Here is a 22,220-nt window from a genome sequence, read left to right on the forward strand (position 1 = left end):
CCCCATTTCCAGCTGGATAAACTGAGACTCAGAGGGATGTCAACGGCTTGCCCAACCTCACTGCCTGGCCAGTGGAAGTGCCAGAACCGATCCCCAAGCCTTTGCTGGACCTTCAGTCTGTGCCAGGCCCTCTGCGGGGCAAGGGGACACTCAGAGGCCAGTGGGACACAGTCCCTGTCCCTTGCGGAAGACAGCAGCATAGCCGCCATCCTCAAGTCAGACCGCACCTGTGTTTAAATCTCCACTTCTAGCCATGTGAGCGGAGCTGGCTGTCAGCCTCTGCCACTTACGTGCTGAGTCCGTCTCATGTTCAACCCCTCCAGTCGCTCCCGTCACACTCAGAATGAACTCCAAACTCCTCAGCAGACCCCACAAGACCAGCTCCTGCCCTCTTACCCAGCTCGCCTCCTATCACTGTCCACCCCTCATCCTACGGGCCTCCTGGCTGTGCCTGGAGCAAAACAAGATCCCTCCAACCTCTGACCTTTGCCCCTCCTCTTCCTTAGTCACATGACTAACTCCTTCCCTCCCCTCAGGTCTCTGTTTCCTCACCAAAGAGGACACCACTGAGTCCGACACGATGGCCCTGACTCGAGAGGATCCTTTTATTCAAGGCTGTATCTTTATACTATCGAACATGATACTATGTGTACTTGACCATTTGTTAATGACCTGTCTCCCCTACGAGTACAGATGGGCAGGAAAGCGCCCACTTTGTTCACTGCTACTTTCTCAGCGCCCAGAGCGGTGCCTGGCACATAGTAGGAACTCGATAAATCTTTATGAACAGGAATGAATCAATAACCCTCAGTTTCCTCCCCTTTGAAATGATAGCCATAGCGCACAGTTATAAGGACTAACTGGTGTTATCAATGGAGGACGCTTAGCCTCGTGCCTGGTGCTTAGCTGGCATGCAAGAACGCTGCTGCTGCTGTTGTTATTGTACGCATAGTCTCGTGGGCCAGACAGGTAGAAAAATAAATTACACAGTGTGCTAACGAAACTCTTACTTCTGGGCCCTCTCCTCCACTTTGGGGCAGCAGCCCCTCCATGTGCCTGAAGGTCAAGGCCCAGAGCTCTTGCCCTGGCTGCTGAGGTCGCCCTGGGGGTTTGTCTGGCCCTGATGGCTGGGAGACCTCGGGGGCCCCGCCTGGGCTGGGGGCAGTGGGCGGAGTCCAGACCGGGCCTCAGAAACCCTTGATTTCTCCCCTGGGAGCAGGCCCCACATCAAAGCCAATCTCAGAGGGGCGAGGCCTCGAGATAAATGGAAGATTAAAGAAGGCGAGGTCTCCACAGGCCACAGGGAGAGGCGACCGGCAGGCGACCACAGCAAGGAGGCCCTGACACAGCCCTGGTGGCAGCCATCTTGGGGGGCAAAGGCAAGAAGGGAGCCCAGCCCCGGGCAAGTAGGGACGGGGAGGGGAACTTTAGCCCGAGCCTGGCCCCCCACTATTACCCTTTGGCCTGTCCCTCCAGTGCATATGCCTACTTCTTAACCCTTCCCCAGCCAGGCAGCAGCAGCGATATACAGAGGAACCCCTGGGTCTCCCTTCAAGAGAGTTTGTTTGGTCATTGAGTTCAGTCATTGGGGTTTGCTCCCTCCAGCGAGCGAGCCTGTAATGAGGACCTCCTGGCCCTGGTCTTCCTCCCTAGGGAAGGTCTGTAATTAGTGCAGGAGGCGAGGCTGGGGAAGCTCAGACAATGTCATTTGAACCAGGATGAGACAGGGCTCAATTGCTAGTCTGTACTTTTTTCCCCCGCACCCGGTGCCATTCCATATACAAAACTCTGGCAAGCTTAACCTTTTCTTGGCCGGCCTCTGATGCTGGGGCCGGCTTACCATCCTTTCCCATGCTTAATGGGCCATCCTCACTTCCCCGACATACACACCCCAATTCAGGTGAGCCATGGTTTCCGACTTCCCTAACACCCAAGCCACCTGATGATCAATTATCCAGCAAGCCTTCACTGAGCGTCACCGGATACTAAGCGCCAAGGGGAGGGGACCCAGAGGAAAGTCTCCCATCGTACCATCAAAGAGATTACAATCCTTTGAGCAGCGGAGGCACGGACACCACAAACGGGTGGCAAGAAATGCACGACAGAGACTTCCCTGGTGGTCCAGTGGCTGAGACTCTGCACTCCCAATGCAGGGGGCCGGGGTTCGATCCCTGGTCAGGGAACTAGATCCCACATGCCGCAACTAAGAGCTCGCACGCCACAACTAAAGATCCCACATGCCGCAACTAAGATCCCACATGCCACAACTGAGACCCAGGGTGTGCAAATAAATACTTTTTAAAAAGAAGAAAAAGTAAAAAGAAATGCATGATGGGTAGAATCAGGCGGTGAGGATCAGTGCAGGCCAGGGAAGGAGGCCACGTGGAGGCAGAGCAGACAGGATGAGCTCAGGGAAGACTGGTGTGTGGTAAGCACTCTGTAAATAGGTACTGAGGGAGCCATCTTCCTGGAGCAGAGCATTTCTGCAGAGTCTGAGGGCTGAACCCACAGGGAGGGGAGAGGGGCAGCAGGCAGAGCCTCAGCCCGTGCCCCAGGTGGACACAGGTGACAGGTGTCAGGGTCTATTGGGATAGGCAGAGGCTATTGCTTCTTCCCACAGGCTCCTGAAGCACTCATTCTGAACCCCTGAACTACAGTTCATCTCACACTGGACCACCACCTGTCTGATTACAGATCTGGTACCCCACCAAACTTCCAGCAACCTGAGAACTTTGGCTATTCACCTCTGGTTTCAGGTGCCTAAGCACTGAACCTGGCACTCAAGAGATACTCAATGAATGCTCCTTGAATCAATGGCTGGGCTTGGATGAGAGGGTGGAGATGTGGGGAAGAATCCACCTCCACAGCCTTTCCCAGAGGGGATGCCAACTGTGGCCCCACTGCTGCTGCAAATCATATCACAATCTCCCTAACATATAAAGAGCTTCTAGAAATCAATAAGACAAGACCAACCACCAATTTTTTACAAGTCAGAGAATGAAAAGCGTCTACAGAAAAGGAAACATAAATTGTTTGAGGACATCTAAAGAGACTCTCAACCTCACTAATGATAAGAGAAATGCAAACCGGAAACCACTCAGAAGTTTGATAATATCCACTGTTTGAGAGACTGTAGAGAAACCAACAGCTTCATATACTGCTGGTGGGGGGATAAATCAATATGAAATATTTGAAAATGTCTGTCAACATTACATATGCACATTCTCTTTGACCCAGCAATCCCGCTTCCAAGATTTTATCCTACAGATATACAGTGCCTGAACAAGGCTATCATGATAGCATTATTTATTACAGTAAAAAACTGGAAACAATCCAAATGTTCGTCAGTTGGGGACACGTAAATAAATTATGGTACAGTCACACAATTGGTAGCTATGCACCTACTTAAAAAAAAAAAAAAAAAAAGAATGAGGAAGTGCTCTATGTACTAATGTGAAAGATTTCCAAAACAGATAAAATGGGGGGTAAAAGATGTAGAACAGTGTATTTAATGTAAATTTATTTATTTATTTATTTATTTTTGGCTGCGTCGGGTCTTCGTTGCTGCGTACAGGCTTTCTCTAGTTGTGGTGTGCGGGCTTCTCATTGCAGTGGCTTCTCTTGTTGCGGAGCACGGGCTCTAAGCGCGTGGGCTTCAGTAGTTGTGGCACGCGGACTCTAGAGCGCAGGCTCAGTAGCTGTGGCTCACGGGCTTAGTTGCTCCTCGGCATGTGGGATCTTCCAGGACCAGGGCTCAAACCCGTGTCTCCTGCACTGGCAGGTGGATTCTTAACCACTGCACCACCAGGGAAATCCCTAGAACAGTGTATTTAATATGCTCCTTTTGGTTAAATAAAAAAGAGAAAAGATGTGTATACATATGAATATGCATACACACACACACACACACACATATCCCACTGACGGATGCCCAAGAAAGTAATAAAATGAATCATATGTTGGTTGAAGGGTGGGAACTTAGTGGTTAGGACATAGGATATAGGGATGAGAGGATTAATTTTCATTATATATATATATATATTTTTTGAGTCATGTGATGCATTATCTATTCAGCAAATTTAAAAAGACAAAACAGGGCTTCCCTGGTGGCGCAGTGGTTGAGAGTCCGCCTGCCGATGCAAGGGACACAGGTTCGTGTCCCGGTCCGGGAAGATCCCGCATGGCGCGGAGCGGCTGGGCCCGTGAGCCATGGCTGCCGAGCCTGCGCGTCCGGAGCCTGTGCTCTGCAACCAGAGGCCACAGCAGTGAGAGGCCCGCGTACCGCCAAAAAAAAAAAAAAAAAAAAAGACAAAACAAAAACCAAAAAACCCCTCTCCCTAGATATTGGGGGTTCCAGGTTTCTTCCCAAGTTGCTGAGTAGACAGGATTTCACTTCAGCTGGCTGACCCTCTGTCACTGTCCCTCCCCAGTCCCTGCCAGGTTTTCCTGAGGCCTCGGGTCCCCATAAATGGTGACTCTCATCCCAACTCGTACCTTAAGAACACAGACTATGAAGTCAGACCAAGTAACTGTGTGACGTTGGGCAAGTGTCTTCACCTCTCTGAGCCTCAGGAAAACAGGGTAATCATGGTATCTGTCTCCAAGCCTTGTGGTAAGGCTTAAATGAGAAAATGCAGAGGAAGAGCTTAGATAGATCCTGGGACATGATAAATAGTACTGTATAAATGTACCAGACTCACTGTTCATATTCCTTGTCAACATTTTTATTGGATTGTTGGTCTTTGTCTTATTGATTTATAGGTGCTCTTTATAGATGCAGAAGATTGAGATAAGCACTGCAAACTGGCAGAGCATTGAAAGGGCAACGGGTCCACAATAAATGGCAGTTTGTGAAAATCATTATTTCTATGATTATTTCTCCTCCAGGCCATGCAGGCTGTGTCTGAAGGCATCCCACACAGGAGACCTCAGGGCTTATCTGGAAATGAGTCTTTACTCATTGGCTCTGTGTCACTGTCAGTGTGACAGTGTCCCCTGGGTTGACCGACATTGTCATTCTCCACTGCAGCTTTCAGAACAACAACACCCCTTTCCCCTAGATTAGGCTCATCCTTTGTGCCTTCCCCAGGGGTCCCCAGGTTTGTGGCGCACATGCGTGATCCCCTGTAAGGAATGAATTCACTAACAGGTAAGTATGAGGCCTCCCTGGGGAATCCCAAGGTCATCATCCAGGGGCTCCCCGCGGGAGACAGACTCTACGTGGGCAGGTCTGAGGGGCCATGGCGAGGGACGGAGGTACGGAAAATGCAGCATTGGAGCTCCTTGCCCTGATCCGTGGACGCTTGGTGCTTGCTTGCCATAGAGCTGAGAAAAAAGGCGGCTCCCCTGGGCCCAAATCCATTCCTTTCCTCCAGGGAATTGATCCGCCCTTCAGTTCTGGAGGCTCCAGAAACGTTCCTCAGAGCATCTGGAATATATATTCGCTTTAACTGGTGATTGCCAAGCCCAGCTCTGCTGGTTTTCTGTTTATTCTGCTTAGCTGTGGGGCCTGGGACTGGTCCTTGAAGACAGAGGATGCCCAGGACCCCCAGATCCCCCTCCTTGTGCATGACCTGGGACGGGAATCCCCCCCTGGACCTGCTCTTCAACAAGCGAAGACTGGGGCTTCCCTGGTGGTGCAGTGGTTGAGAGGCCGCCTGCCGATGCAGGGGACGCGGGTTCGTGCCCCGGTCCGGGAAGATCCCACGTGCCGCGGAGCAACTAAGCCCGTGTGCCACAACTACTGAGCCTGCGCTCTACAGCCCACGAGCCACAACTACTGAGCCTGCATGCCACATCTACTGAAGCCCACACACCTAGAGCCCGTGCTCTGCAACAAGAGAAGCCATGACAATGAGAAGCTCCCGCACCGCAGCGAAGAGTAGCCCCCCTCACCACAACTAGAGAAAGCCCGCGTGCAGCAACGAAGACCCAATGCAGCCAAAAATAAAAATAAAGAAAATAAATAAATTTATTTTCAAAAAAAGAAGAAGCAGAGACTGGATGAGGGCCAGTGAGAGTTAAAGGCCCCTCCCAGCTCCCTGAAAGCCCCCTGATTGCTATACACCTTGTCCACTCCTAGAGTCTGGCACACTGAAAATATTGTCAAACTGATCCAAGCTCCAATTCCTAACTCTCTTGCTTAATACCTGTGTGACCTTGGACAAATAACATAACCTCTCTGAGCCTCACCTTCTTTCTTTTTATGGTTAATTTTTTTTTAATGTTTATTTATTTATTTATTTGGCTGTGCCGGGTCTTAGCTGCAGCATGAGGGATCTAGTTCCCTGACCGAGGATCGAACCCGGGTCCCCTGCATTGGGAGCGCGGAGTCTGAGGCACTGGACCACCAGGGAAGTCCCCTCACCTTCTTCACCTATAAAAGTAAAAATTTTTGTATTTATACCTGTCTCACGTCAGGGTGTATTAAAGTTTCTTGAGAAACCCTACAGTCGATGGAATTAAATGGCTATTAATAGAGGGAAAAGGATATGGAGAAGGGGGTTTAAAAAGCTAAGATGAAGCCAGGGATGCAGTCAGTGTGTGAAATGCACCCCCATGAGACCCTGTTGCAAGAGGTGGGCCCCAGCAAACTCATCTCTGAGCTTCCTGACAGCCCAAGTAAAGAAGGAAAGGCAGTGAGCTATAAAATCCAGAGTATCCATTAGATTGAAAATAGACCCACCTCTGGGAATTCCCTGGCGGTACAGTGGTTAAGGCTCCCCGCTTCCACTGCAGGGGGCACAGGTTCGATCCCTGGTGGGGGAACTAAGATCCTGCAAGCTGCCCGGCACAGGCAAAAAAAAAAAAAAAAAAAATAGACCCACCTCTCAGAAGCAGCCAGCGTTTCTGGGCCCTGAAGTCAAAGAAAAAGTTCTCACCTGGACCTTCCAAAAAAGGGCAAGTGGGGAGGCGAGAGTGTGTGCAGCAAGGGTGATATTTATTTCAAACACTTTCTGTGTTTGAAATAAAATAAAATGCCTGACGGTGACCCTCAGAGTGGCCTGCTGTGGTAGGTGCTTCCAGTGTGCCCACTTCCTTCCTCCTACTCAGTCGTGCATCTTCTCCCAGGTAAGAGTATCTGTGAGATCTCTCATGCACTCGAGCAGTCAGCTATTTAATCATTCAGCAAGCACTTATTGAACACCTACTACGTGCCAGGCTCTGGATCAGGCAAACGTCCGAATCACCCTAAACCTAGCTAGCATCCTCCCCGCCGTCCCCAGATCCTTGGTCTCAGAAGCCCTCTCCCTCCCGCCGCCACCCACCCTTTTGGGTCTCAAGGCTCTGCCTCCTCCCAAGTGTGCCTGTAAAGGCCAGGGCACCCCGCTCCTGTGGCTTCCCCCTCATTCCCCACATAGCTTCAGGCTGCTCCTCCGACCACCACATTCATGGAGCTCAGCCACGTGCAAAAGCACAATTAATATTCCACTCAGTCTCCCCCAGCCCAGCTGCCTATTGGAAGGAGATGGAAACCAGATTTGCAGCCGCACGCTCTGGCATGGATGTGCACGGGGGGGTGGGCCTGCTCTTCGGTGTGAGCCGGCCCTCTCTACTCCAGAGGCCTGCACATGTGCACGGATGGCAGGAGCCCCACACGTAGGTCCACACCTCCAGACACGGGGTCATCCACCCAGCGGCACGTGCGCACCCAGTCACACCACCGCGGGCAGCACGCTCGGCTCCTGGCCGAGTCGATGCCCAGAGAACACACGGGCTCCTCACACACAAGGCCTATATTTGCTTTCTGGGCAGAGAGGGAGACAGAATCATAGCGGTTCAGAGCTGGTAGGATGGAATTTCGAGACTATCCTATCCAAAGCCCTCCTTTGACTGGGAAGCATCTGAGGTCCTGGCTTAACCTGGATGGCAATCAGTCCCTGCTGACGTGAACCGCGCCTGGTTGCATTTTAGCAAAGCCTGTGATTTAAACGCCTGATGCTGCCTCTCCGCTTCCTGGTGACAGGCCGTTCGGCCTCACCAGCCTTGGAGCTTGGGGAAACCGAGGCTACGGGGTAGGGTGGGGGGGGTAGATCTACAGTGCAGTAGATCATAGGCAGAGTCAAGCCTCTGACTTTCCATGCCCCTGCCCTTACCACAGTTCCAGCTCTGCAGCCCTAAGTGAAGCAGGATAGGCAGGGGAGCGCCCCCGACAACATGGGGGCTCACTGAGGCAAGAGGACAGACTGGCCTTATTGACCTTCCTCCCTTGACTTTAGACTCAGAGAGCGAGGGAGATGGAGGACTATATATAGAGTATGCCTGAGTGTATGTCTTCGGGGTCGGAGCCAGTAGCCTGGGTTCTAGAGGCCTCCAGAAGCAGAGCTGGTGCAGGTGATTCAAGGTGGAAGAAAGAAGGGTGAGATCAGAGCAGGACTGAGAGCAAAGCAGGAAGCGGGTGGAGCTGTTCCCCAGGCAGCAGGCAGACAGAGGGCCAAGGGGTGGGCCTGCCTCCAGTCCGAAGATGGGACAGTAGAACAGAAATTCAGGGAAAGAGAAGCTAAAATAATTACCAGGAAAAGGAGCTGGAAGGGAAACAAGTGTTTTCTTAGTCCTTAAGGAACTTCAGTCTTCAGAGAATTTGGAGAGGGAAAAAAAATCTATCTTTAAGGCCCTTCTCCAAGGCAGAGTGGCTGGTGATTCACTCGCTGCTGAGGAAGGCCCTGGAAGGCCCTCCCCTCAGCTCCTGCCTCTCCCTAGTGAGCAAACCCAGTTCATCTGGGGTGAGTGGAAAGGGCCCTGGGTGAGGAGCCTGGAGGCCTGGATTTCAGTCCTATCTCTGTCTCATTGAAGCTGGCTGACCTGAGGAAAGCCTCTTATGGCTGGAGGCCTTGGTTTCCTGCAAAATAAAGAAGTGGTAAGTCATAAAAACTCTCTGAGGCTCGGTTTTCTCCTCTGCAGACCGGGGATGATAATAATATCATGTTTCATCGAATCTAAGATGTCATCAATTGTACGATACACCATTTTTTTTTGTACTGTACGCTAAGAAGGGAAAAACACTGTCCATTCAAGTATAACATACTACTGATTCATAAGACACATTCTGATTTCAGAGGTGTAAATGTGCATCTTAGAATCAGTGAATATGATATTTATCTCACAAGCTTGTTCCAAGCCTTAAACGAGATAATATAAGTCAAGTATTTAGTGCCTGGCACAAAGCAAGTTCTCAATAAATGTCAGGTATTTTTATGGTTCCGGGTGGAGCGGGGAAGGAACCACAGGCCAGGGGGATGGAGAAGAGTGAGAGCTTGGGGTCTGAGGCCCACCCCCGCCCTCTTGGCAGGGTGCAACCCCAGGGACTCCACTTCCAGCCCTGTGGGGGGTACAGAGAGAGCAGCCGTGAGGCCCATTTTAGGGAGCCACAAGAGAACAAAGGGCCCCCTTCTGTGCCCCGGAAGTCAGCCTAATCTCCAGGATGAATATGTTTTCATTTCTCAGAAGTTCCTGTTACAGTGTGCCAAAGCGTTTTTTCCTTTACAATCCAGGCAAACAAGGCAGGTTTACTTTGGGCGACCTTCTCACCACCACCCAGAGCCTGCCCGCCAAGTGTAAACACCCAGCCTTACACCCTCCTGGAGGCTCCAGGATGGAAGCCTGGAAAATCGGAGCTCCAGGCCTCCTAAGGAGGCAGGTCCTTCACCCCACCTCCCCCTATTCCCTGCTTGGAGAAGACAGAACCCTAGGGGTCATTAACACCTCCCCCATTCGATAAATGTGAAAACTGAGACCCAGAGAAGGGCAGCGAGTCTCTAAGCGTGTCAGTCCCCAGCCAAGCCCTCTCCCCTCATACACACACACACACACACACACACAAACACACACACACCCCATCCCTGCTCACAGCCCAACCTGTCAGGCGCCTCTCTCTCCACCTGACCTTCAGTGTCTGGGACAGGCAGGAAGCTTACCTCTGTCCCTTCTCTCCTGTGCATCACTGCCTGGGTTGGAGCATCTTTATGCATTATGCTTCACAGCTGGAGCCACTGCTGAGCACACCAACCAGATTTTCCTGAGTCCACAACCAGAGGGGCTACGGTCTGTGAGCTTTTCTTGACCTGGAGTATTTCAGGGTGTTTGCATCACGAAACTGGGCCTCCTTCCCCTGCCCCTTCAGATGTAGAGAAGGGCCCTGAGGCATCTGGGCCTCAAGCTCAGGACTGGCCTGGAGGAAGTAGACCCTCCCTGTTGGGTCAGAACCCAGACTGCAGACCCGGTGAGCTGTCTACTTTCCTCTGCTGGAAAACCTTTAAGCGCTATAGATACCGAAGGGATGACTCCTACAGAAGGCTTCAGGTGGGCCCTCTAATCTGAACAGGAACAATTCTTTTCACTACTTGAATAGAATCAGTGAGACCATAAAGAGTGTGTATAGGGCCTTGGGGTTTCACATTCATCCTCTCTCTCCCATGTCACTGCCTGCCCCTCCCAGTCTTTCTCTTGCTTTCTCCTCTCCTTGCTGTTCCCTCTATCTGGAATGCTTTTCCCTCCATGTTTGCCCCATAAATGACTCCAGTTCTCAGCTCACACATCACCTCTTTAGCGAGGGCTTCCTTACCTACTCACTCATATCACACTATTTTATTTCCTTCATAGTCCTATCACTATTTGAAATTATCTTCGTAACATTTTTTTTTTTTTTTGCCCATTCTTTCCTCATTCACTCTAGAACTTAAGTACTTAATCATGACTGCATCCCCAGGGCCTGGTCTAGGGACTGTTCACAGGTGCTCAATAATACTTGTAGAATGTGTGAACAGGGCTTCCCTGGTGGCGCAGTGGTTGAGAGTCCGCCTGCCGATGCAGGAGACACGGGTTCGTGCCCCGGTCCGGGAAGATCCCACATGCCGCGGAGCGACTGAGCCCGTGAGCCATGGCCGCTGAGCCTGCGCGTCCGGAGCCTGTGCTCCGCAACGGGAGAGGCCACAGCAGTGAGAAGCCCGCAAACCGCAAAAAAAAAAAAAAAAAAAGAATGTGTGAACAAACCCCCTGCCATCCTTCTCTTTACTGTACGTGCCAGGCTCCGCACTGCCCATTCCTCTTCTCTCCTCTCCCCGTCCCTTCCCCCCCAGGATTTCTCTTGGGAGCTCCTGCCTCTTAGACTCCACAGGAGGTACCGGAACCAGAGTGTCTCCCCAGCATTATTTTCAACGGTTTCCTGGGGTGTTCACCTGGGTAAGAATCAGGAAAGAGAGGACACTCTAATCTTATTTATCTAAAACTATATAATCTTCCCCAATCACTTAAGTGGTGCCTATGTCTCTAATTACAGAGCAGGCTGGGAGGAACACAGGCTCAATTTCGGGCCAACCTCAGGCAGAGGGGCACTTTTGTTCCTTCTGGGGACCTGCAGGGACTCCGGCACGGGAGCCAGGACTCCAGACACCTGCAGTCACAAGCCCACCCACCATGGACTGACTTGTCTGCCCAGCCAGAGGTGGCAACCCCCCACGCCCACAAAGGATCAGCTACGTTCTCAGTGTCTGACTGTTCTCCAGTTGGCCAGAGGTGACGCACTTGGGGAAAACACCCGTGGTCTCAGCACCCTAATTCTACCCGCCACTGTTTAGAGAGTGAACTGATTTCTCTTTTGGCCCTGCCTCACTTCTCAGAGTGACATTGCTGGTGAACTGGTCCGCAGAGCATGAGCTGTATTCCCAACTTCTCAAGAGCAAACTCTCTGGGAGGCCCAGGAGCTAATAGTCATATGAGAACGTGGAGGGTCAGCACATCATTCTCCAGAACTATGTCAACTGGACCAGGAGATGGGGGAAAGCCACATGCCTGCCCGCCCGCCCCAGGCAAACAGCTGCTATCTCAGCCTAGCTGTGTGCCCTTTCCCCACCTTGGCACTGAGAGAGCAATTTGGGTGACATCCCTGGCTTAACTGCAGTGACATCTCTGCTTCTTAAAGGCTTTCGGTTCCTGAGCTAATTAAAAGCTCCAGACAGGGAGGACACACTTAATCCTATTAATGACTTCTGGGCAGGAGCAGTGTGCCCAGCCCTCTGAGGGAGTGACTTTCTGACCACTTCCATTTGTTCAGGTGCCTGGTGATTGTTTATCAACCCTTTCAAGAGATTAAGCTGTACTCTGGAGCGGGCCACTTAGGTAATGGATCCAGGGGGCCTGGGAGTGTCCTGTGACCATGGAGCATGCAGCCAACCTACATCTTGGCTCACACAGAGTCCATGACTACTGTTCTCCAACTTCTTGCTCTTCAGAAACACTAGGGGTACTCGATGATTGATGAGAAGAGGGGTCCTTACCTCATCTCTGCTGCCCCCCCCCCAGCACTTTCACACACAGGAAAGCTCGCTACAGTCCTCGCCCTGAGGGATCTCAGAGTCCAGTGTGTTTATAGACACATGAGCAAACAATGACGATACTGTATTAGACTCACCACATGGAGGTAAGCACACCATGCCCTGTGGGTGTATAGTGATGGTAACTGCCTCAGCCTGGGGGTCAGGGAAGGCTTCCTGGAGGAGGAGACCTGCAAATCTCTCCATCAAAAGGAGATTTGTTGAGGGCCCCAAGAGGTGGAATTCCCTGACTTTGGATTTGGTTCAGGCCCTAGCATAAGCCTGGAAGAATAGAAATAACTCAGATCCCTCAAAGCCTTAAGATGCTGAGGTTCAAGGAACACAGTTATTGGCTGTAGGACAATTTTGCTTCAAGCCCCTACCTTTTCAGAGAAAAGAGATTGGCAAGACTAGCTCACAGCTGTCTCTTTAAAAGAGGAGGGACGATTCCTCAGGCCGCTCCTTCTCCTCATTAATATGAAATTATCGTGAATATTGATGTGGAGGAGTGGCGCCTCGGCCAGCTGGGCTAACCAGCCAAGGGGTTCCCGGTTTCACAGAGAGGAAAAGTGACAGAAGCTGTGCAGAGGGAGACGCAGAGAGAGCGGAGCGCCCGGCAGTCACCCAGTCTCGGGGGAGCGCTCAGCTCCCCCGCCCCCGGCTCCCACCCAGTCCGGGGGGCTCCTCAAGCCCTCAGCCCCACTCCCGGGCTCCCCATGGAAGCCAGCTGTGCCCCCGGAGGAGCGGGAGGAGGAGGAGTCGGCTAAATGCCCGCGGTGCGCCCGGGGCCCCTGTCCCCAGCCAGCTCTGCGCCGCTGCCCTAAGGCCTCCGCGCCCCCCGCGCCCCCTACCCGGGGCCGCGCAGCCTCTGCCCGCCCCTCCCCCGGGGCTTTGCCCGGGACCTGCCCCCCGCCCGCTTGCCAGCGCTCGGGCCGGAGCTCTGGGCCGGGCGCGCCGCCGCCCTGGAGTGAGGGAAGCCCAACCGAAGGGGGTCTCCGGAGCCTGCCGCGATGGACGCCGTCTTGGAGCCATTCCCGGCCGACAGGCTGTTCCCCGGATCCAGCTTCCTGGACTTGGGGGATCTGAACGAGTCTGATTTCCTCAACAATGCGGTAAGATGAGGGGGTCTGTGTTTCCCTTCCACCACTCCTTACTCCTCTTCGCGGTGCACCTGGGGCCCCCTGAAGGACTGGACTACACAGCACTGGGCAGAAGTGGGGGAGGGGGCTCAGTGCAGGGTCCCCTTGAGAGACACGTGCTTAGAGCTCTGAGATTTGGTGACTAGATCCCTCGAACCTGGAGCCTCTGAGCTTGCGCCCGTGCACGGCCCTCCTGGAGGCTCCGTCCACGGATACATTGGCCTCGGCCTTCTAGAGGAAGGGAACGTCGAGGCGTCGGGGCCATCGGATCCACTGATATGACCTCAAGAAACACCAATTCTGTCCCCCCCCCCAAGTCTCCTAATCGTCCTCCACCCACCCTGGGGTTCTGGGACCAGACTGGGCGCAAATTGGCGGCGCCCTTTCCTGCGCCCCCTTTAAGACCTCGGTGACTCTGCGTCTGGTTCTCCGCTGGGGGGCGCACAGAGGAGTGTTCGAGGGCCAGAGACCAGACGCCCCTTGGGGGGCCAGAGCCAGACCCGGGTTTTGAGTCAGACCCGGAAATATAGGGGTGCTGCTGTGGCCTCCCCAGGAAGTCAGGCCAGAGATCCCCCAGGGAGGGACCTGACCCTCAACTGGTCAGGGCAGCACAGCGTGATCGCTCAGATGGAGGGAGGTCTTTCTCTAGGTCTGTTTCTCTGTCCCTTATGTCTCCCCGTCTCTCTCTCCCTGTGGCTTCGTGACTGTCTCTGTCTCCGGGCTTGTCCTCTTTCTCTTCCCCTCCCTCCCTAAGGAAACGTGGCTTCTTTCTTCTTCCCTCCCTCCCTCCCTCCCTCAGGCTCAGCCCTAAGGCCCTGGGGGGCGGGGGGATGGGCTCGGTAATGGGAGAAAATCTTTGGGTTCAGAAGGGCCTGCTGGGTTGAAATGTGGGCTGCTTGGGGGATCTGGGGGGGTTCCCTCACCCCATGCAGTGACCTGCCAGTCTCTGCCTCTCCCCCCCCTCCCCCCGCGCGCACACGCACACACACACACACACACACACACACACACACACACACACACACACAGTGATCATCTCAAGGGTCTCTATTTGCTGGCCTCTAACTCCTGGAACTAAGATAAACCTGGCAGATGGGAGCCAAGTGCACTGAGACTTAAAGGATTGGGCATCTTGGACTTCCACCTAAACTGTCGCAGGCTGCTGGTGGGGAACAAGTCCAGGTACAGGAACCTGAGTCAGGGAGGCATGGGGTGAGAGGTCTCCTGGTGCTCCATCAGGCAGGAGATCCAGGTCACCCTGCTCTCTCAGAAGGCCCCCGGTTCCAGCCAGAGAGAGCACACTTCTGCCGACAAGCTGAGGGGAAGAGGGGAGAGGGCTTGAACCAGTAGTGGGAAGACCTAGGTTCTAGGGCTGCCTCTGGCTCTGCCTCTTCCTGTGAGCCTGGGCCATGCAACCGGCCTTCCTCCCTGGTCCTGTTTCCTTGTCTATAAAATGGGAAGAGGTTGGATCATTCTTTCTAAGGATGGTCTGGCACTGATCCTAGGAATGGAGTGGCAGGGACCTGGGGTTCCACACGCCCCTCCTGGAGTTGGTAACAGATACTGGTCAGAGGGAGGGAGTTTGCTGCAGCGTATACCTTTACTGGTAGAGCCCCCCTGTGAGGTTCCCTCAGCCCTCAGCAGCTCTTAAGTTGGACTTTCTTCTGAATGAACTCTGCCGCCTACAGCCTCTTCCTGCTGCTCCATTCAGCCTTGCATCCCCAGCTGCTCATCTGGGCCTTGGTCCAGCACAGGAAGGGAGACATGATCATGATCAGACAGTGGTCTCCAGTACTGGGCCTGGGGAGGGAAAGCCCTGCTGGGAAAGCTCCTTATCTCAGGCTTAAGCAAGGCCAGGTGAGGCAGGGGGCGAGCAAAGAATTTCTAAGAGGAAAGAAAACTCCTGGGCTGGGAATCAGGAAATTTGGTTCTAGCTGTGCTTCTGCCACCAGACAGCTGGGCAGTTCAAACAAGTGACTTTTATTCCTGTGGGCCTTGGATTCCTCATCTGAAAAATGGAGATACAGAAGCTTCCCCATAGTGCTATTATAGAGATTTAGTGAGAAAATTAATTAAAGATTAATGCAGGATGATGCCTGCCAGGTAGGTAAGTTTCCATAGTTAATATGCTCTGGAGACTAGATGGGGTAGTGGTAAAGAATACTCTGGTAGGAGTTGCTTTGTGACCCTGAGCAGGTCACCATCCTTCCCTGGTGCCTCCATCGTTTAGATGTCTAAGGTCCCTCCCAGCTGGGACCCCATACCAACCCCGTCCCCAACTGCCTCTTCATCCTGCATGAGGATAGAAAAGTGTTTCCAGGGTTAAAGATGGAAAGGGGTGAAGTTTGTGTGCTTCTCAGTCTGGAAGATGGAGGGTAGGTTATTCACTATCCTTCTTAAAAATCCAGATAAAGGCCATAAAGACACAGTGGAAACCATGTGAGCTCTGTTACTCTGTACAAAAGGCAAAAATCAAAAAGTATGCTTACCCTGAACACAAGTGTGTAAGAAATATGCAATCTCTTGGACAGAGACAGGAGAATGAATTGCAGACTTTGCATAAGCCCTGTGTGCTTAGGGGTGGCCAGGGGTGCTGCATTTCTCCTTCTGTGAGGATACCTTCATCCTATTGCAATCTTGTCTATGTGATCCTCAGAGACATCCCTCTGAAGGAGCTGCCCTCCCTGCCAGATGAGAGGGCTTCTCCTCCCATCCCCTCCCCACTCTCCCACAGTTCCCGATGTGGCCTCCCTAGAGCCCTCTTCCCTTGGCCCCTGTGACCCCTCAGCCCCTGGGCAGGTATGAGAGAGGGCCTGGTGCTCAGAGAACTGGGATAAAGGACCAGAGGGAGAACAGGTCATGTCTCCAGAGAGAGACACTAGGTCCGTCCTCTGGCTCAGGGGAAAGGATGACTCTGGTTTCCCTAGAGGGGAAATGGCTTTGGATCCCAGAGAAGCCCCAGCTGGGAGGGTGTGGGGAGGAGGAGAAGGAGGAAGAGGAGTTGTGTTGTCTCAGAGGGGCACAGCAGGAAGCTGCAAGGATGTTTGCCCAGCACAGTCATTCACCTCCCAGCAGCTGGGGAGGCCAGGTGTGGGAGTGACAGGCCCGGGGACCAGCCCAGGGCAAGGGGGGTAGTGAGGGCTAAACCTGATCACTGCTCCCCAGACCCCCAGCCTGGCTTCTCCTGAGCTGAGTGGGGAAGCAGAGAACCACTACCATTACTATTTCCACCACCCCAGCCTTTGGGGGATTTAGGGAGATTAGAGAAGTATGTGCATTTGGGTGTTCCTATGTCTGTGTGTGGGCCTTTAACAGCCCTTAAAAGGGGAGGGTGCGAGCGCATGTGCCTGTGTTTCTCTTTAAATTCTCACCAACAGGAAAGAGGACCCAAGGGCCAAGGCACTCTGGTCTCCAAGTAGAATCCACTATAAAAGAACTAATTGTGAAAAACTAATGGAGGAACCCAAATCTCAGGGCTCCCCTTCAGGAAGGGAGATCGCCCCAGACACCTCCTTCTCCTCTAAAACACTAAGTTTATTTTGGGCAGCTTTTTATTTTGTTTTTGCTCCCCCCAACTAGGATGTGAACCCCTTGAGGGCAGGCGTTTAACTGTCTTGTTCATTGCTGTATCCCCAGTGCCCAGTACAGTGCTTGGCACAGAGGAGGCTTCAACCAACCGTTGCTGAATGAAACCGTTTTCCCTAACCCTCAGGCCAGGCCCCACATTTTTTTTTTTTTTTCTTTTTCTGCGGTACGCGGGCCTCTCACTGTTGTGGCCTCTCCCTTGCGGAGCACAGGCTCCGGACGCACAGGCTCAGCGGCCATGGCTCACGGGCCCAGCCGCTTCGCGGCATGTGGGATCTTCCCAGACCGGGGCACGAACCCGTGTCTCCTGCATCGGCAGGCGGACTCTCAACCACTGCGCCACCAGGGAAGCCCAGGCCCCACATTTTTTAAGGAAGAGGAAAAAGGATGCTCTCTACCCCCAGCCATCAGGGTCCTGCGGCCCACACTGTCTCTGAAATTCAGGAAAGTTTCCAATGAGTTATCATTGCCTTGAGTCATCCCTACCCTTGGCACAGACCCCCACAACCCCTGGTGTAGGACAGTTAACAGCTGACAGATGCACAGCAGATTTGAACTTGTGGCTTAGGCTTCACCCTTGAGCACCAGTTGGCTCTAGGGCTTCCATCCTCCCCAGTTTCCCCTTGTTCAGTTCACTGGGACTCCTGGATCCACACTCACCCAGCTTAAAACTAAGTCTTTTCTAGTCCTGCCGCGGGGCCTTTGCACATGCTATTCCTGACATCTAGAAAGCTTTCCAGTTCTCTCCATCTCATCTTACTCAGTTCAAAGGAAGCCTCGTTAGAGAAGCCTCCCCAACCGCCTCAAGTGGGAGCCCTTATTGTTTTGTTTCAGTCCGTTGTTGTTGTAGTTGTTGTTGTTTTGGCTGCGCCGCACAGCATGTGGGATCTCAGTTCCCTGACCAGGGATCAAACCCTATGCCCTCTGCAGTGGAAGCATGGAGCCTTAACCACTGGACCGCCAGGGAAGTCCCTGTTTCAGTCCTTTGATTTCTTCATCGCTCATATCTCAATTTGCTGTTATTTTATCAGCTTATTGTCCACTTCCTCTGTGAGAAAGCAAGCTCCCTAAGAACAGAGACCACGTCAGTTGTGTTCATTGCCATAAACCTAGCACAGTACCGTGGCACAAAATAGGCGCTTAGTATAGTAACACTCAACCATAAAATAAGCTGAGTCCAAAATTTTCAATCATACAAAATGTGGAGTTATGTTATTGTAGGATCAATGAAAAGTGGTATTTTTCAGTTGGTCTGTACGATCACAAAAAGCACAAAAGTAAAGATTGTGAAACCGTAGTGCATGCAGCAAACCAAACTGAGGAAGTTCCAAAGGAGCACGAGGCAGTCACTTCTTTACCAGCCCCACAAAGATAAGAGTTTTTCCCACCTTTATTTGAGATGGGTCCCAGGCATAGGACAGAAGCCAAGTTTTGGTCACATTGTAGTGTACTTTGCTCTATTTCAAGGGTTTACTGTATTTGTAGAGAAAATGACTTCAGACTCCCTTATAGGCAGTCCCTATAAGGGAAGGGGAGACTGTTTTTTAAAAGACAGGCCTGAGTGTTCAAGAAGTGTACCGATAATTCCAGAAGGGGCCCTGGATTCTCAGGTTCTGGCCCAGCCAGCCGTGAGGGTGATGCGGGCTGGATCCCACAAAAATGCTGCCTGTGCCCCCACCTGCTGTGAGGGCCCTCCGGCCTCCCTGGACCAGCCGGGAATTCGCTTGGTTATTTTTCAATACATACATCCGTCCTTTAACAACTGGGAACTAAAGGAGCGCCGGTGCTGGTCACTGTGCAGAATGACCTCCAGCCGCTCACAGCCAAATAAGAGAGACAGAGAGGGAAGCAGACAGAGCAGCACCGCGGGGCGCCATGATGGAGCAGAGCATGATGGGAGCCCGAAGAGGAGCCTCCAGCCAGGCTGGAGGTCATGGAAGCTTCTCGGAGGAGGTGACCTCCCCACCCTCCCTCTCCAATATCCCCATCCCTGGGCTTCCCTGGTGGCGCAGTGGTTGAGAGTCCGCCTGCCGATGCAGGGGACGCGGGTTCGTGCCCCGGTCCGCGAAGATCCCACGTGCCGCGGAGCGGCTGGGCCCGTGAGCCGTGGCCGCTGAGCCTGCGCGTCCAGAGCCTGTGCTCCACAACGGGAGAGGCCACGGCAGTGAGAGGCCCGCGTACCACAAAAAAAAAAAAAAAAAAAAAAAAAAAGTAAATATCCCCATCCCTATTGGCAAAGGAGTTATTGGAAGGCATTTCAGCAGGGAGGACTGGGGCCGTGTCCCTTTTACTGAGCCTGTTATATAAGCATCATTGGCCCCTGTGCAGATGAGAAAACTGACACTTACAGAGGAGGGGACATCTAAATGCTGTTCTCTGGACAGGGTCCCATGGAGTCAAGGAGGAGAAATCACCATCTTCTCTCCCGCTCTTGTTCTGGTTTGGACTTTGCCCTCCAGGGCAGGAACATCTGGGATCTCAGGTATCAGAGGGGCTCCGCTTTCACGCTCACTCACTCCCATCCTTAGGGCACCATGGATGCCTACAGCTTTAAGGGCAGAGCCAGCACGTTGCCAGGCAGGAGAGACCGCACATCCGCACATCCCGTCCCCTGCCCTCTCCTCATCCTCACTCTAGGATGCCCCTCCCTGGCCCACCTGTGAACTTGGACCTTTGCTCTCTGCAGTTCCCAGGACTCCCCAGGAGGGTCTGTTTATGTCTGGCCTGGCCACTGTGCCAGGAGAGGGGAGGATGAAGGCCAGCCCCGCTTTGTGTCCTCCCTTCCCCATACTATGTGCCTCCTGCAAGTCCTGGTACCAAGGCCCTCTCAGAGCATCCCTCTGTGGGACCTGGATTGCTCTTGAACCTCCCTCAAGAAACCAGCTCCAGATGCTGGAGAACAGGCTGTTCTTCTGGAAGTCTCAGAGCTCCAGGGGGCAGGATGGAGGAAGAAGATTTGGGTGGAGTTAAGTCAAGACCATGAGCATTGCTCTGGCTGGAACACAAAGTAACCCACTTCAGCAGGCAGAGTAAATGGTAGAACTGGGGAGCAGGACTGGGCAGAAGGTAGTCATGAGGATGTCTGGTTCTGGGGAAGCTGGGAGGGACAAGATACAGCCCAGAACTCTGACCATTAGAGAAAACAGATCAAGGGTGATTTCTTTGGAATGTCAAAATCCTGATCCTTATGACCTGGACATACCACATCATGAGCGAGGCCAGCTTGACAGCTGGAGGAATATTGGGCTTCTCTGCTGCCAGGCTGAAGGTGCCTCTTCTCCCAACTCTCCCGGGACAGAACCCTCACTGCAGCTTCCTTGGCCCTTGGCCCAGGAGCCACTTCACCCATCACAGAGAGGCTGACACATCTGGGCTGGGCTGTGTGGTCTGACAGAACAGCTGGACAGCAGCAGCTGTCCCCCTCTTCTCCCTCCAAAAGAATAACAAAAATGAAAGCAGCGGTGGAGAAAGGCAGGCTCTTCAGGCCCTCACGGAGAGCCAGGAGGCAGTTGGAAAGCAGCAACTGAGGGGACTTGCTGGGGAGGCAGACAGGCCCAAGCCTTTTCCCATGTGCTCCCCGCTGCCTAGAATGTTCTCACCTCTCCTCACCTCATCTCCCTAACTCTCTGTGTGACCTTGGGCAAATCACTTCCCCTTTCTGGGCCTTGGTTTCCTCATTGCTGAACTAGACTGAGAGTTCTTTGAGGGCAGGGAGTGTCAGGCAATTGTTTTTATCTATTCACTAGTTACAGCTATAGTGACTGGATGCTCAGGAAATGTTTATTTATTGAATAGATGGAAGGAAGGAGTGAGAAGTGGTGATGGATGGATGAACGAGTGGGTGGATGGGTAATGGGAGAAAGGACACTTCCACACTTCCAGCTTTGATGGCACTTTTCTTTTTTTAGGTGGATTTTATTTATCAAGTAGTGAATGTTAACCCAAATCCTACATCTACCTTTCACTCTATCATGATGGCCTTTTCTTTTTTTTTTTAATTTTTATTGGAGTATAGTTGATTTACAATGTTGTGCTAGTTTCAGGTGTACAACAAAGTGAATCAGTCATATATATATATATATATATATATATATATATATATATATATATATATCCATTCTTTTTCAGATTCTTTTCCCATATAGGTTATTACAGAATATTGAGTAGAGTTCCCTGTGCTATACAGTGTGTCCTTGTGAGTTATCTGTTTTATATATAGTAGTGTGTGTATGTTAATCCCAGTCTCCTAATTATGATGGCCTTTTCTATTATGAAATATATGGTGCACGTAAGAGAATATATATAATGCATGTATATGAATTACAAAGTGTAATAAAATGGATACCTGGGTACTCACCACCCAGCTAAAGAAATTGACCCAGCTCTCAGTATCCTGGGCTCTCAAAGCTGCATGAGCTTGGGGAAAAGTTGAGCTGTAGACTCTAAATCCATTCCACTCTGGGCAGATTCTGAACAGAAATTCTCCTGACACCTGGTGTCTATCCCAAGACCCCACCTGACCAGACAGCAAGTCCACAGGTCAGATGGCAGATACCTCCACAAGCGCTGGGGAGCCAAGCCATACCTGAGGTGGGGGGGGTGGTGACCATTAGCGGTCGGTTTTAGCCCTGCCCAGACCTGGGAACAAATCCTGGCTCTCACCATTTGTCCTCTGTGTGAGCTTGGACAGGTACCTTAACCTCTCTGAGCTTATTTTCCTCACCCATTAAGTAAGGATGACTGTAGCACACAGAGTTCCTACAAGGACTCAGACAACTCTTGCAGAGAGCCTAGCACAGTGCATGACACACGGCAAGCCCTCTATAAACAGGAGCTGTTGCTGCTGTTTTTATTCTGATTGCTGCTGTCACTGCCCGGAAGGACGGTCCTCAGCGCTGGGCTGCCCTGGGAGGACTGTCCCATCTTCGTCCCTTCGTTAGCCTCTAATCATAGGGATTTTATTTGCCTACCTGTTGGACCTCTCTGGAGCTGAAAGGCTGTTTTCTTTGGGTAAAGGCAAAAAACCCCAGGCCTCTTCTCAGGGCTATGTCTTTCTGGGAATCAGGAGAGGGATGGCCAGGGATGAGCAAACCTGGGGCCCCAGGTGAGGACCCAATGCCTGGAATGGGGGCCCATATTTTGTATCTGGCCCTGTACTAGGTGCTGGGATGGGACAGCAGGAAATCGA

The 22,220-nt window shown here is 52.3% G+C and overlaps 1 protein-coding gene and 1 long non-coding RNA gene across 2 annotated transcripts in view; one reads left to right on the forward strand and one right to left on the reverse strand.

Moving 5' to 3' along the window:
* LOC136794462 (uncharacterized) overlaps window positions 1–22,220 on the reverse strand; it is a 45,898-nt gene that overhangs the window by 17,309 nt on the left and 6,369 nt on the right. The window lies entirely within an intron of this gene.
* The window catches only part of CREB3L1 (cAMP responsive element binding protein 3 like 1), a 36,265-nt gene continuing 26,853 nt past the window's right edge, over window positions 12,809–22,220 (forward strand). Inside the window, exon 1 of the mRNA XM_059068438.2 lies at window positions 12,809–13,420. Coding sequence (XP_058924421.1) covers window positions 13,319–13,420 — 102 coding nt within the window. The 5' untranslated portion in view covers window positions 12,809–13,318. The remainder of the gene's footprint in view (window positions 13,421–22,220) is intronic.

The sequence above is a fragment of the Kogia breviceps genome, chromosome 7 (genome assembly GCF_026419965.1).
Source record: "Kogia breviceps isolate mKogBre1 chromosome 7, mKogBre1 haplotype 1, whole genome shotgun sequence".
NCBI lineage: Eukaryota > Metazoa > Chordata > Mammalia > Artiodactyla > Physeteridae > Kogia > Kogia breviceps.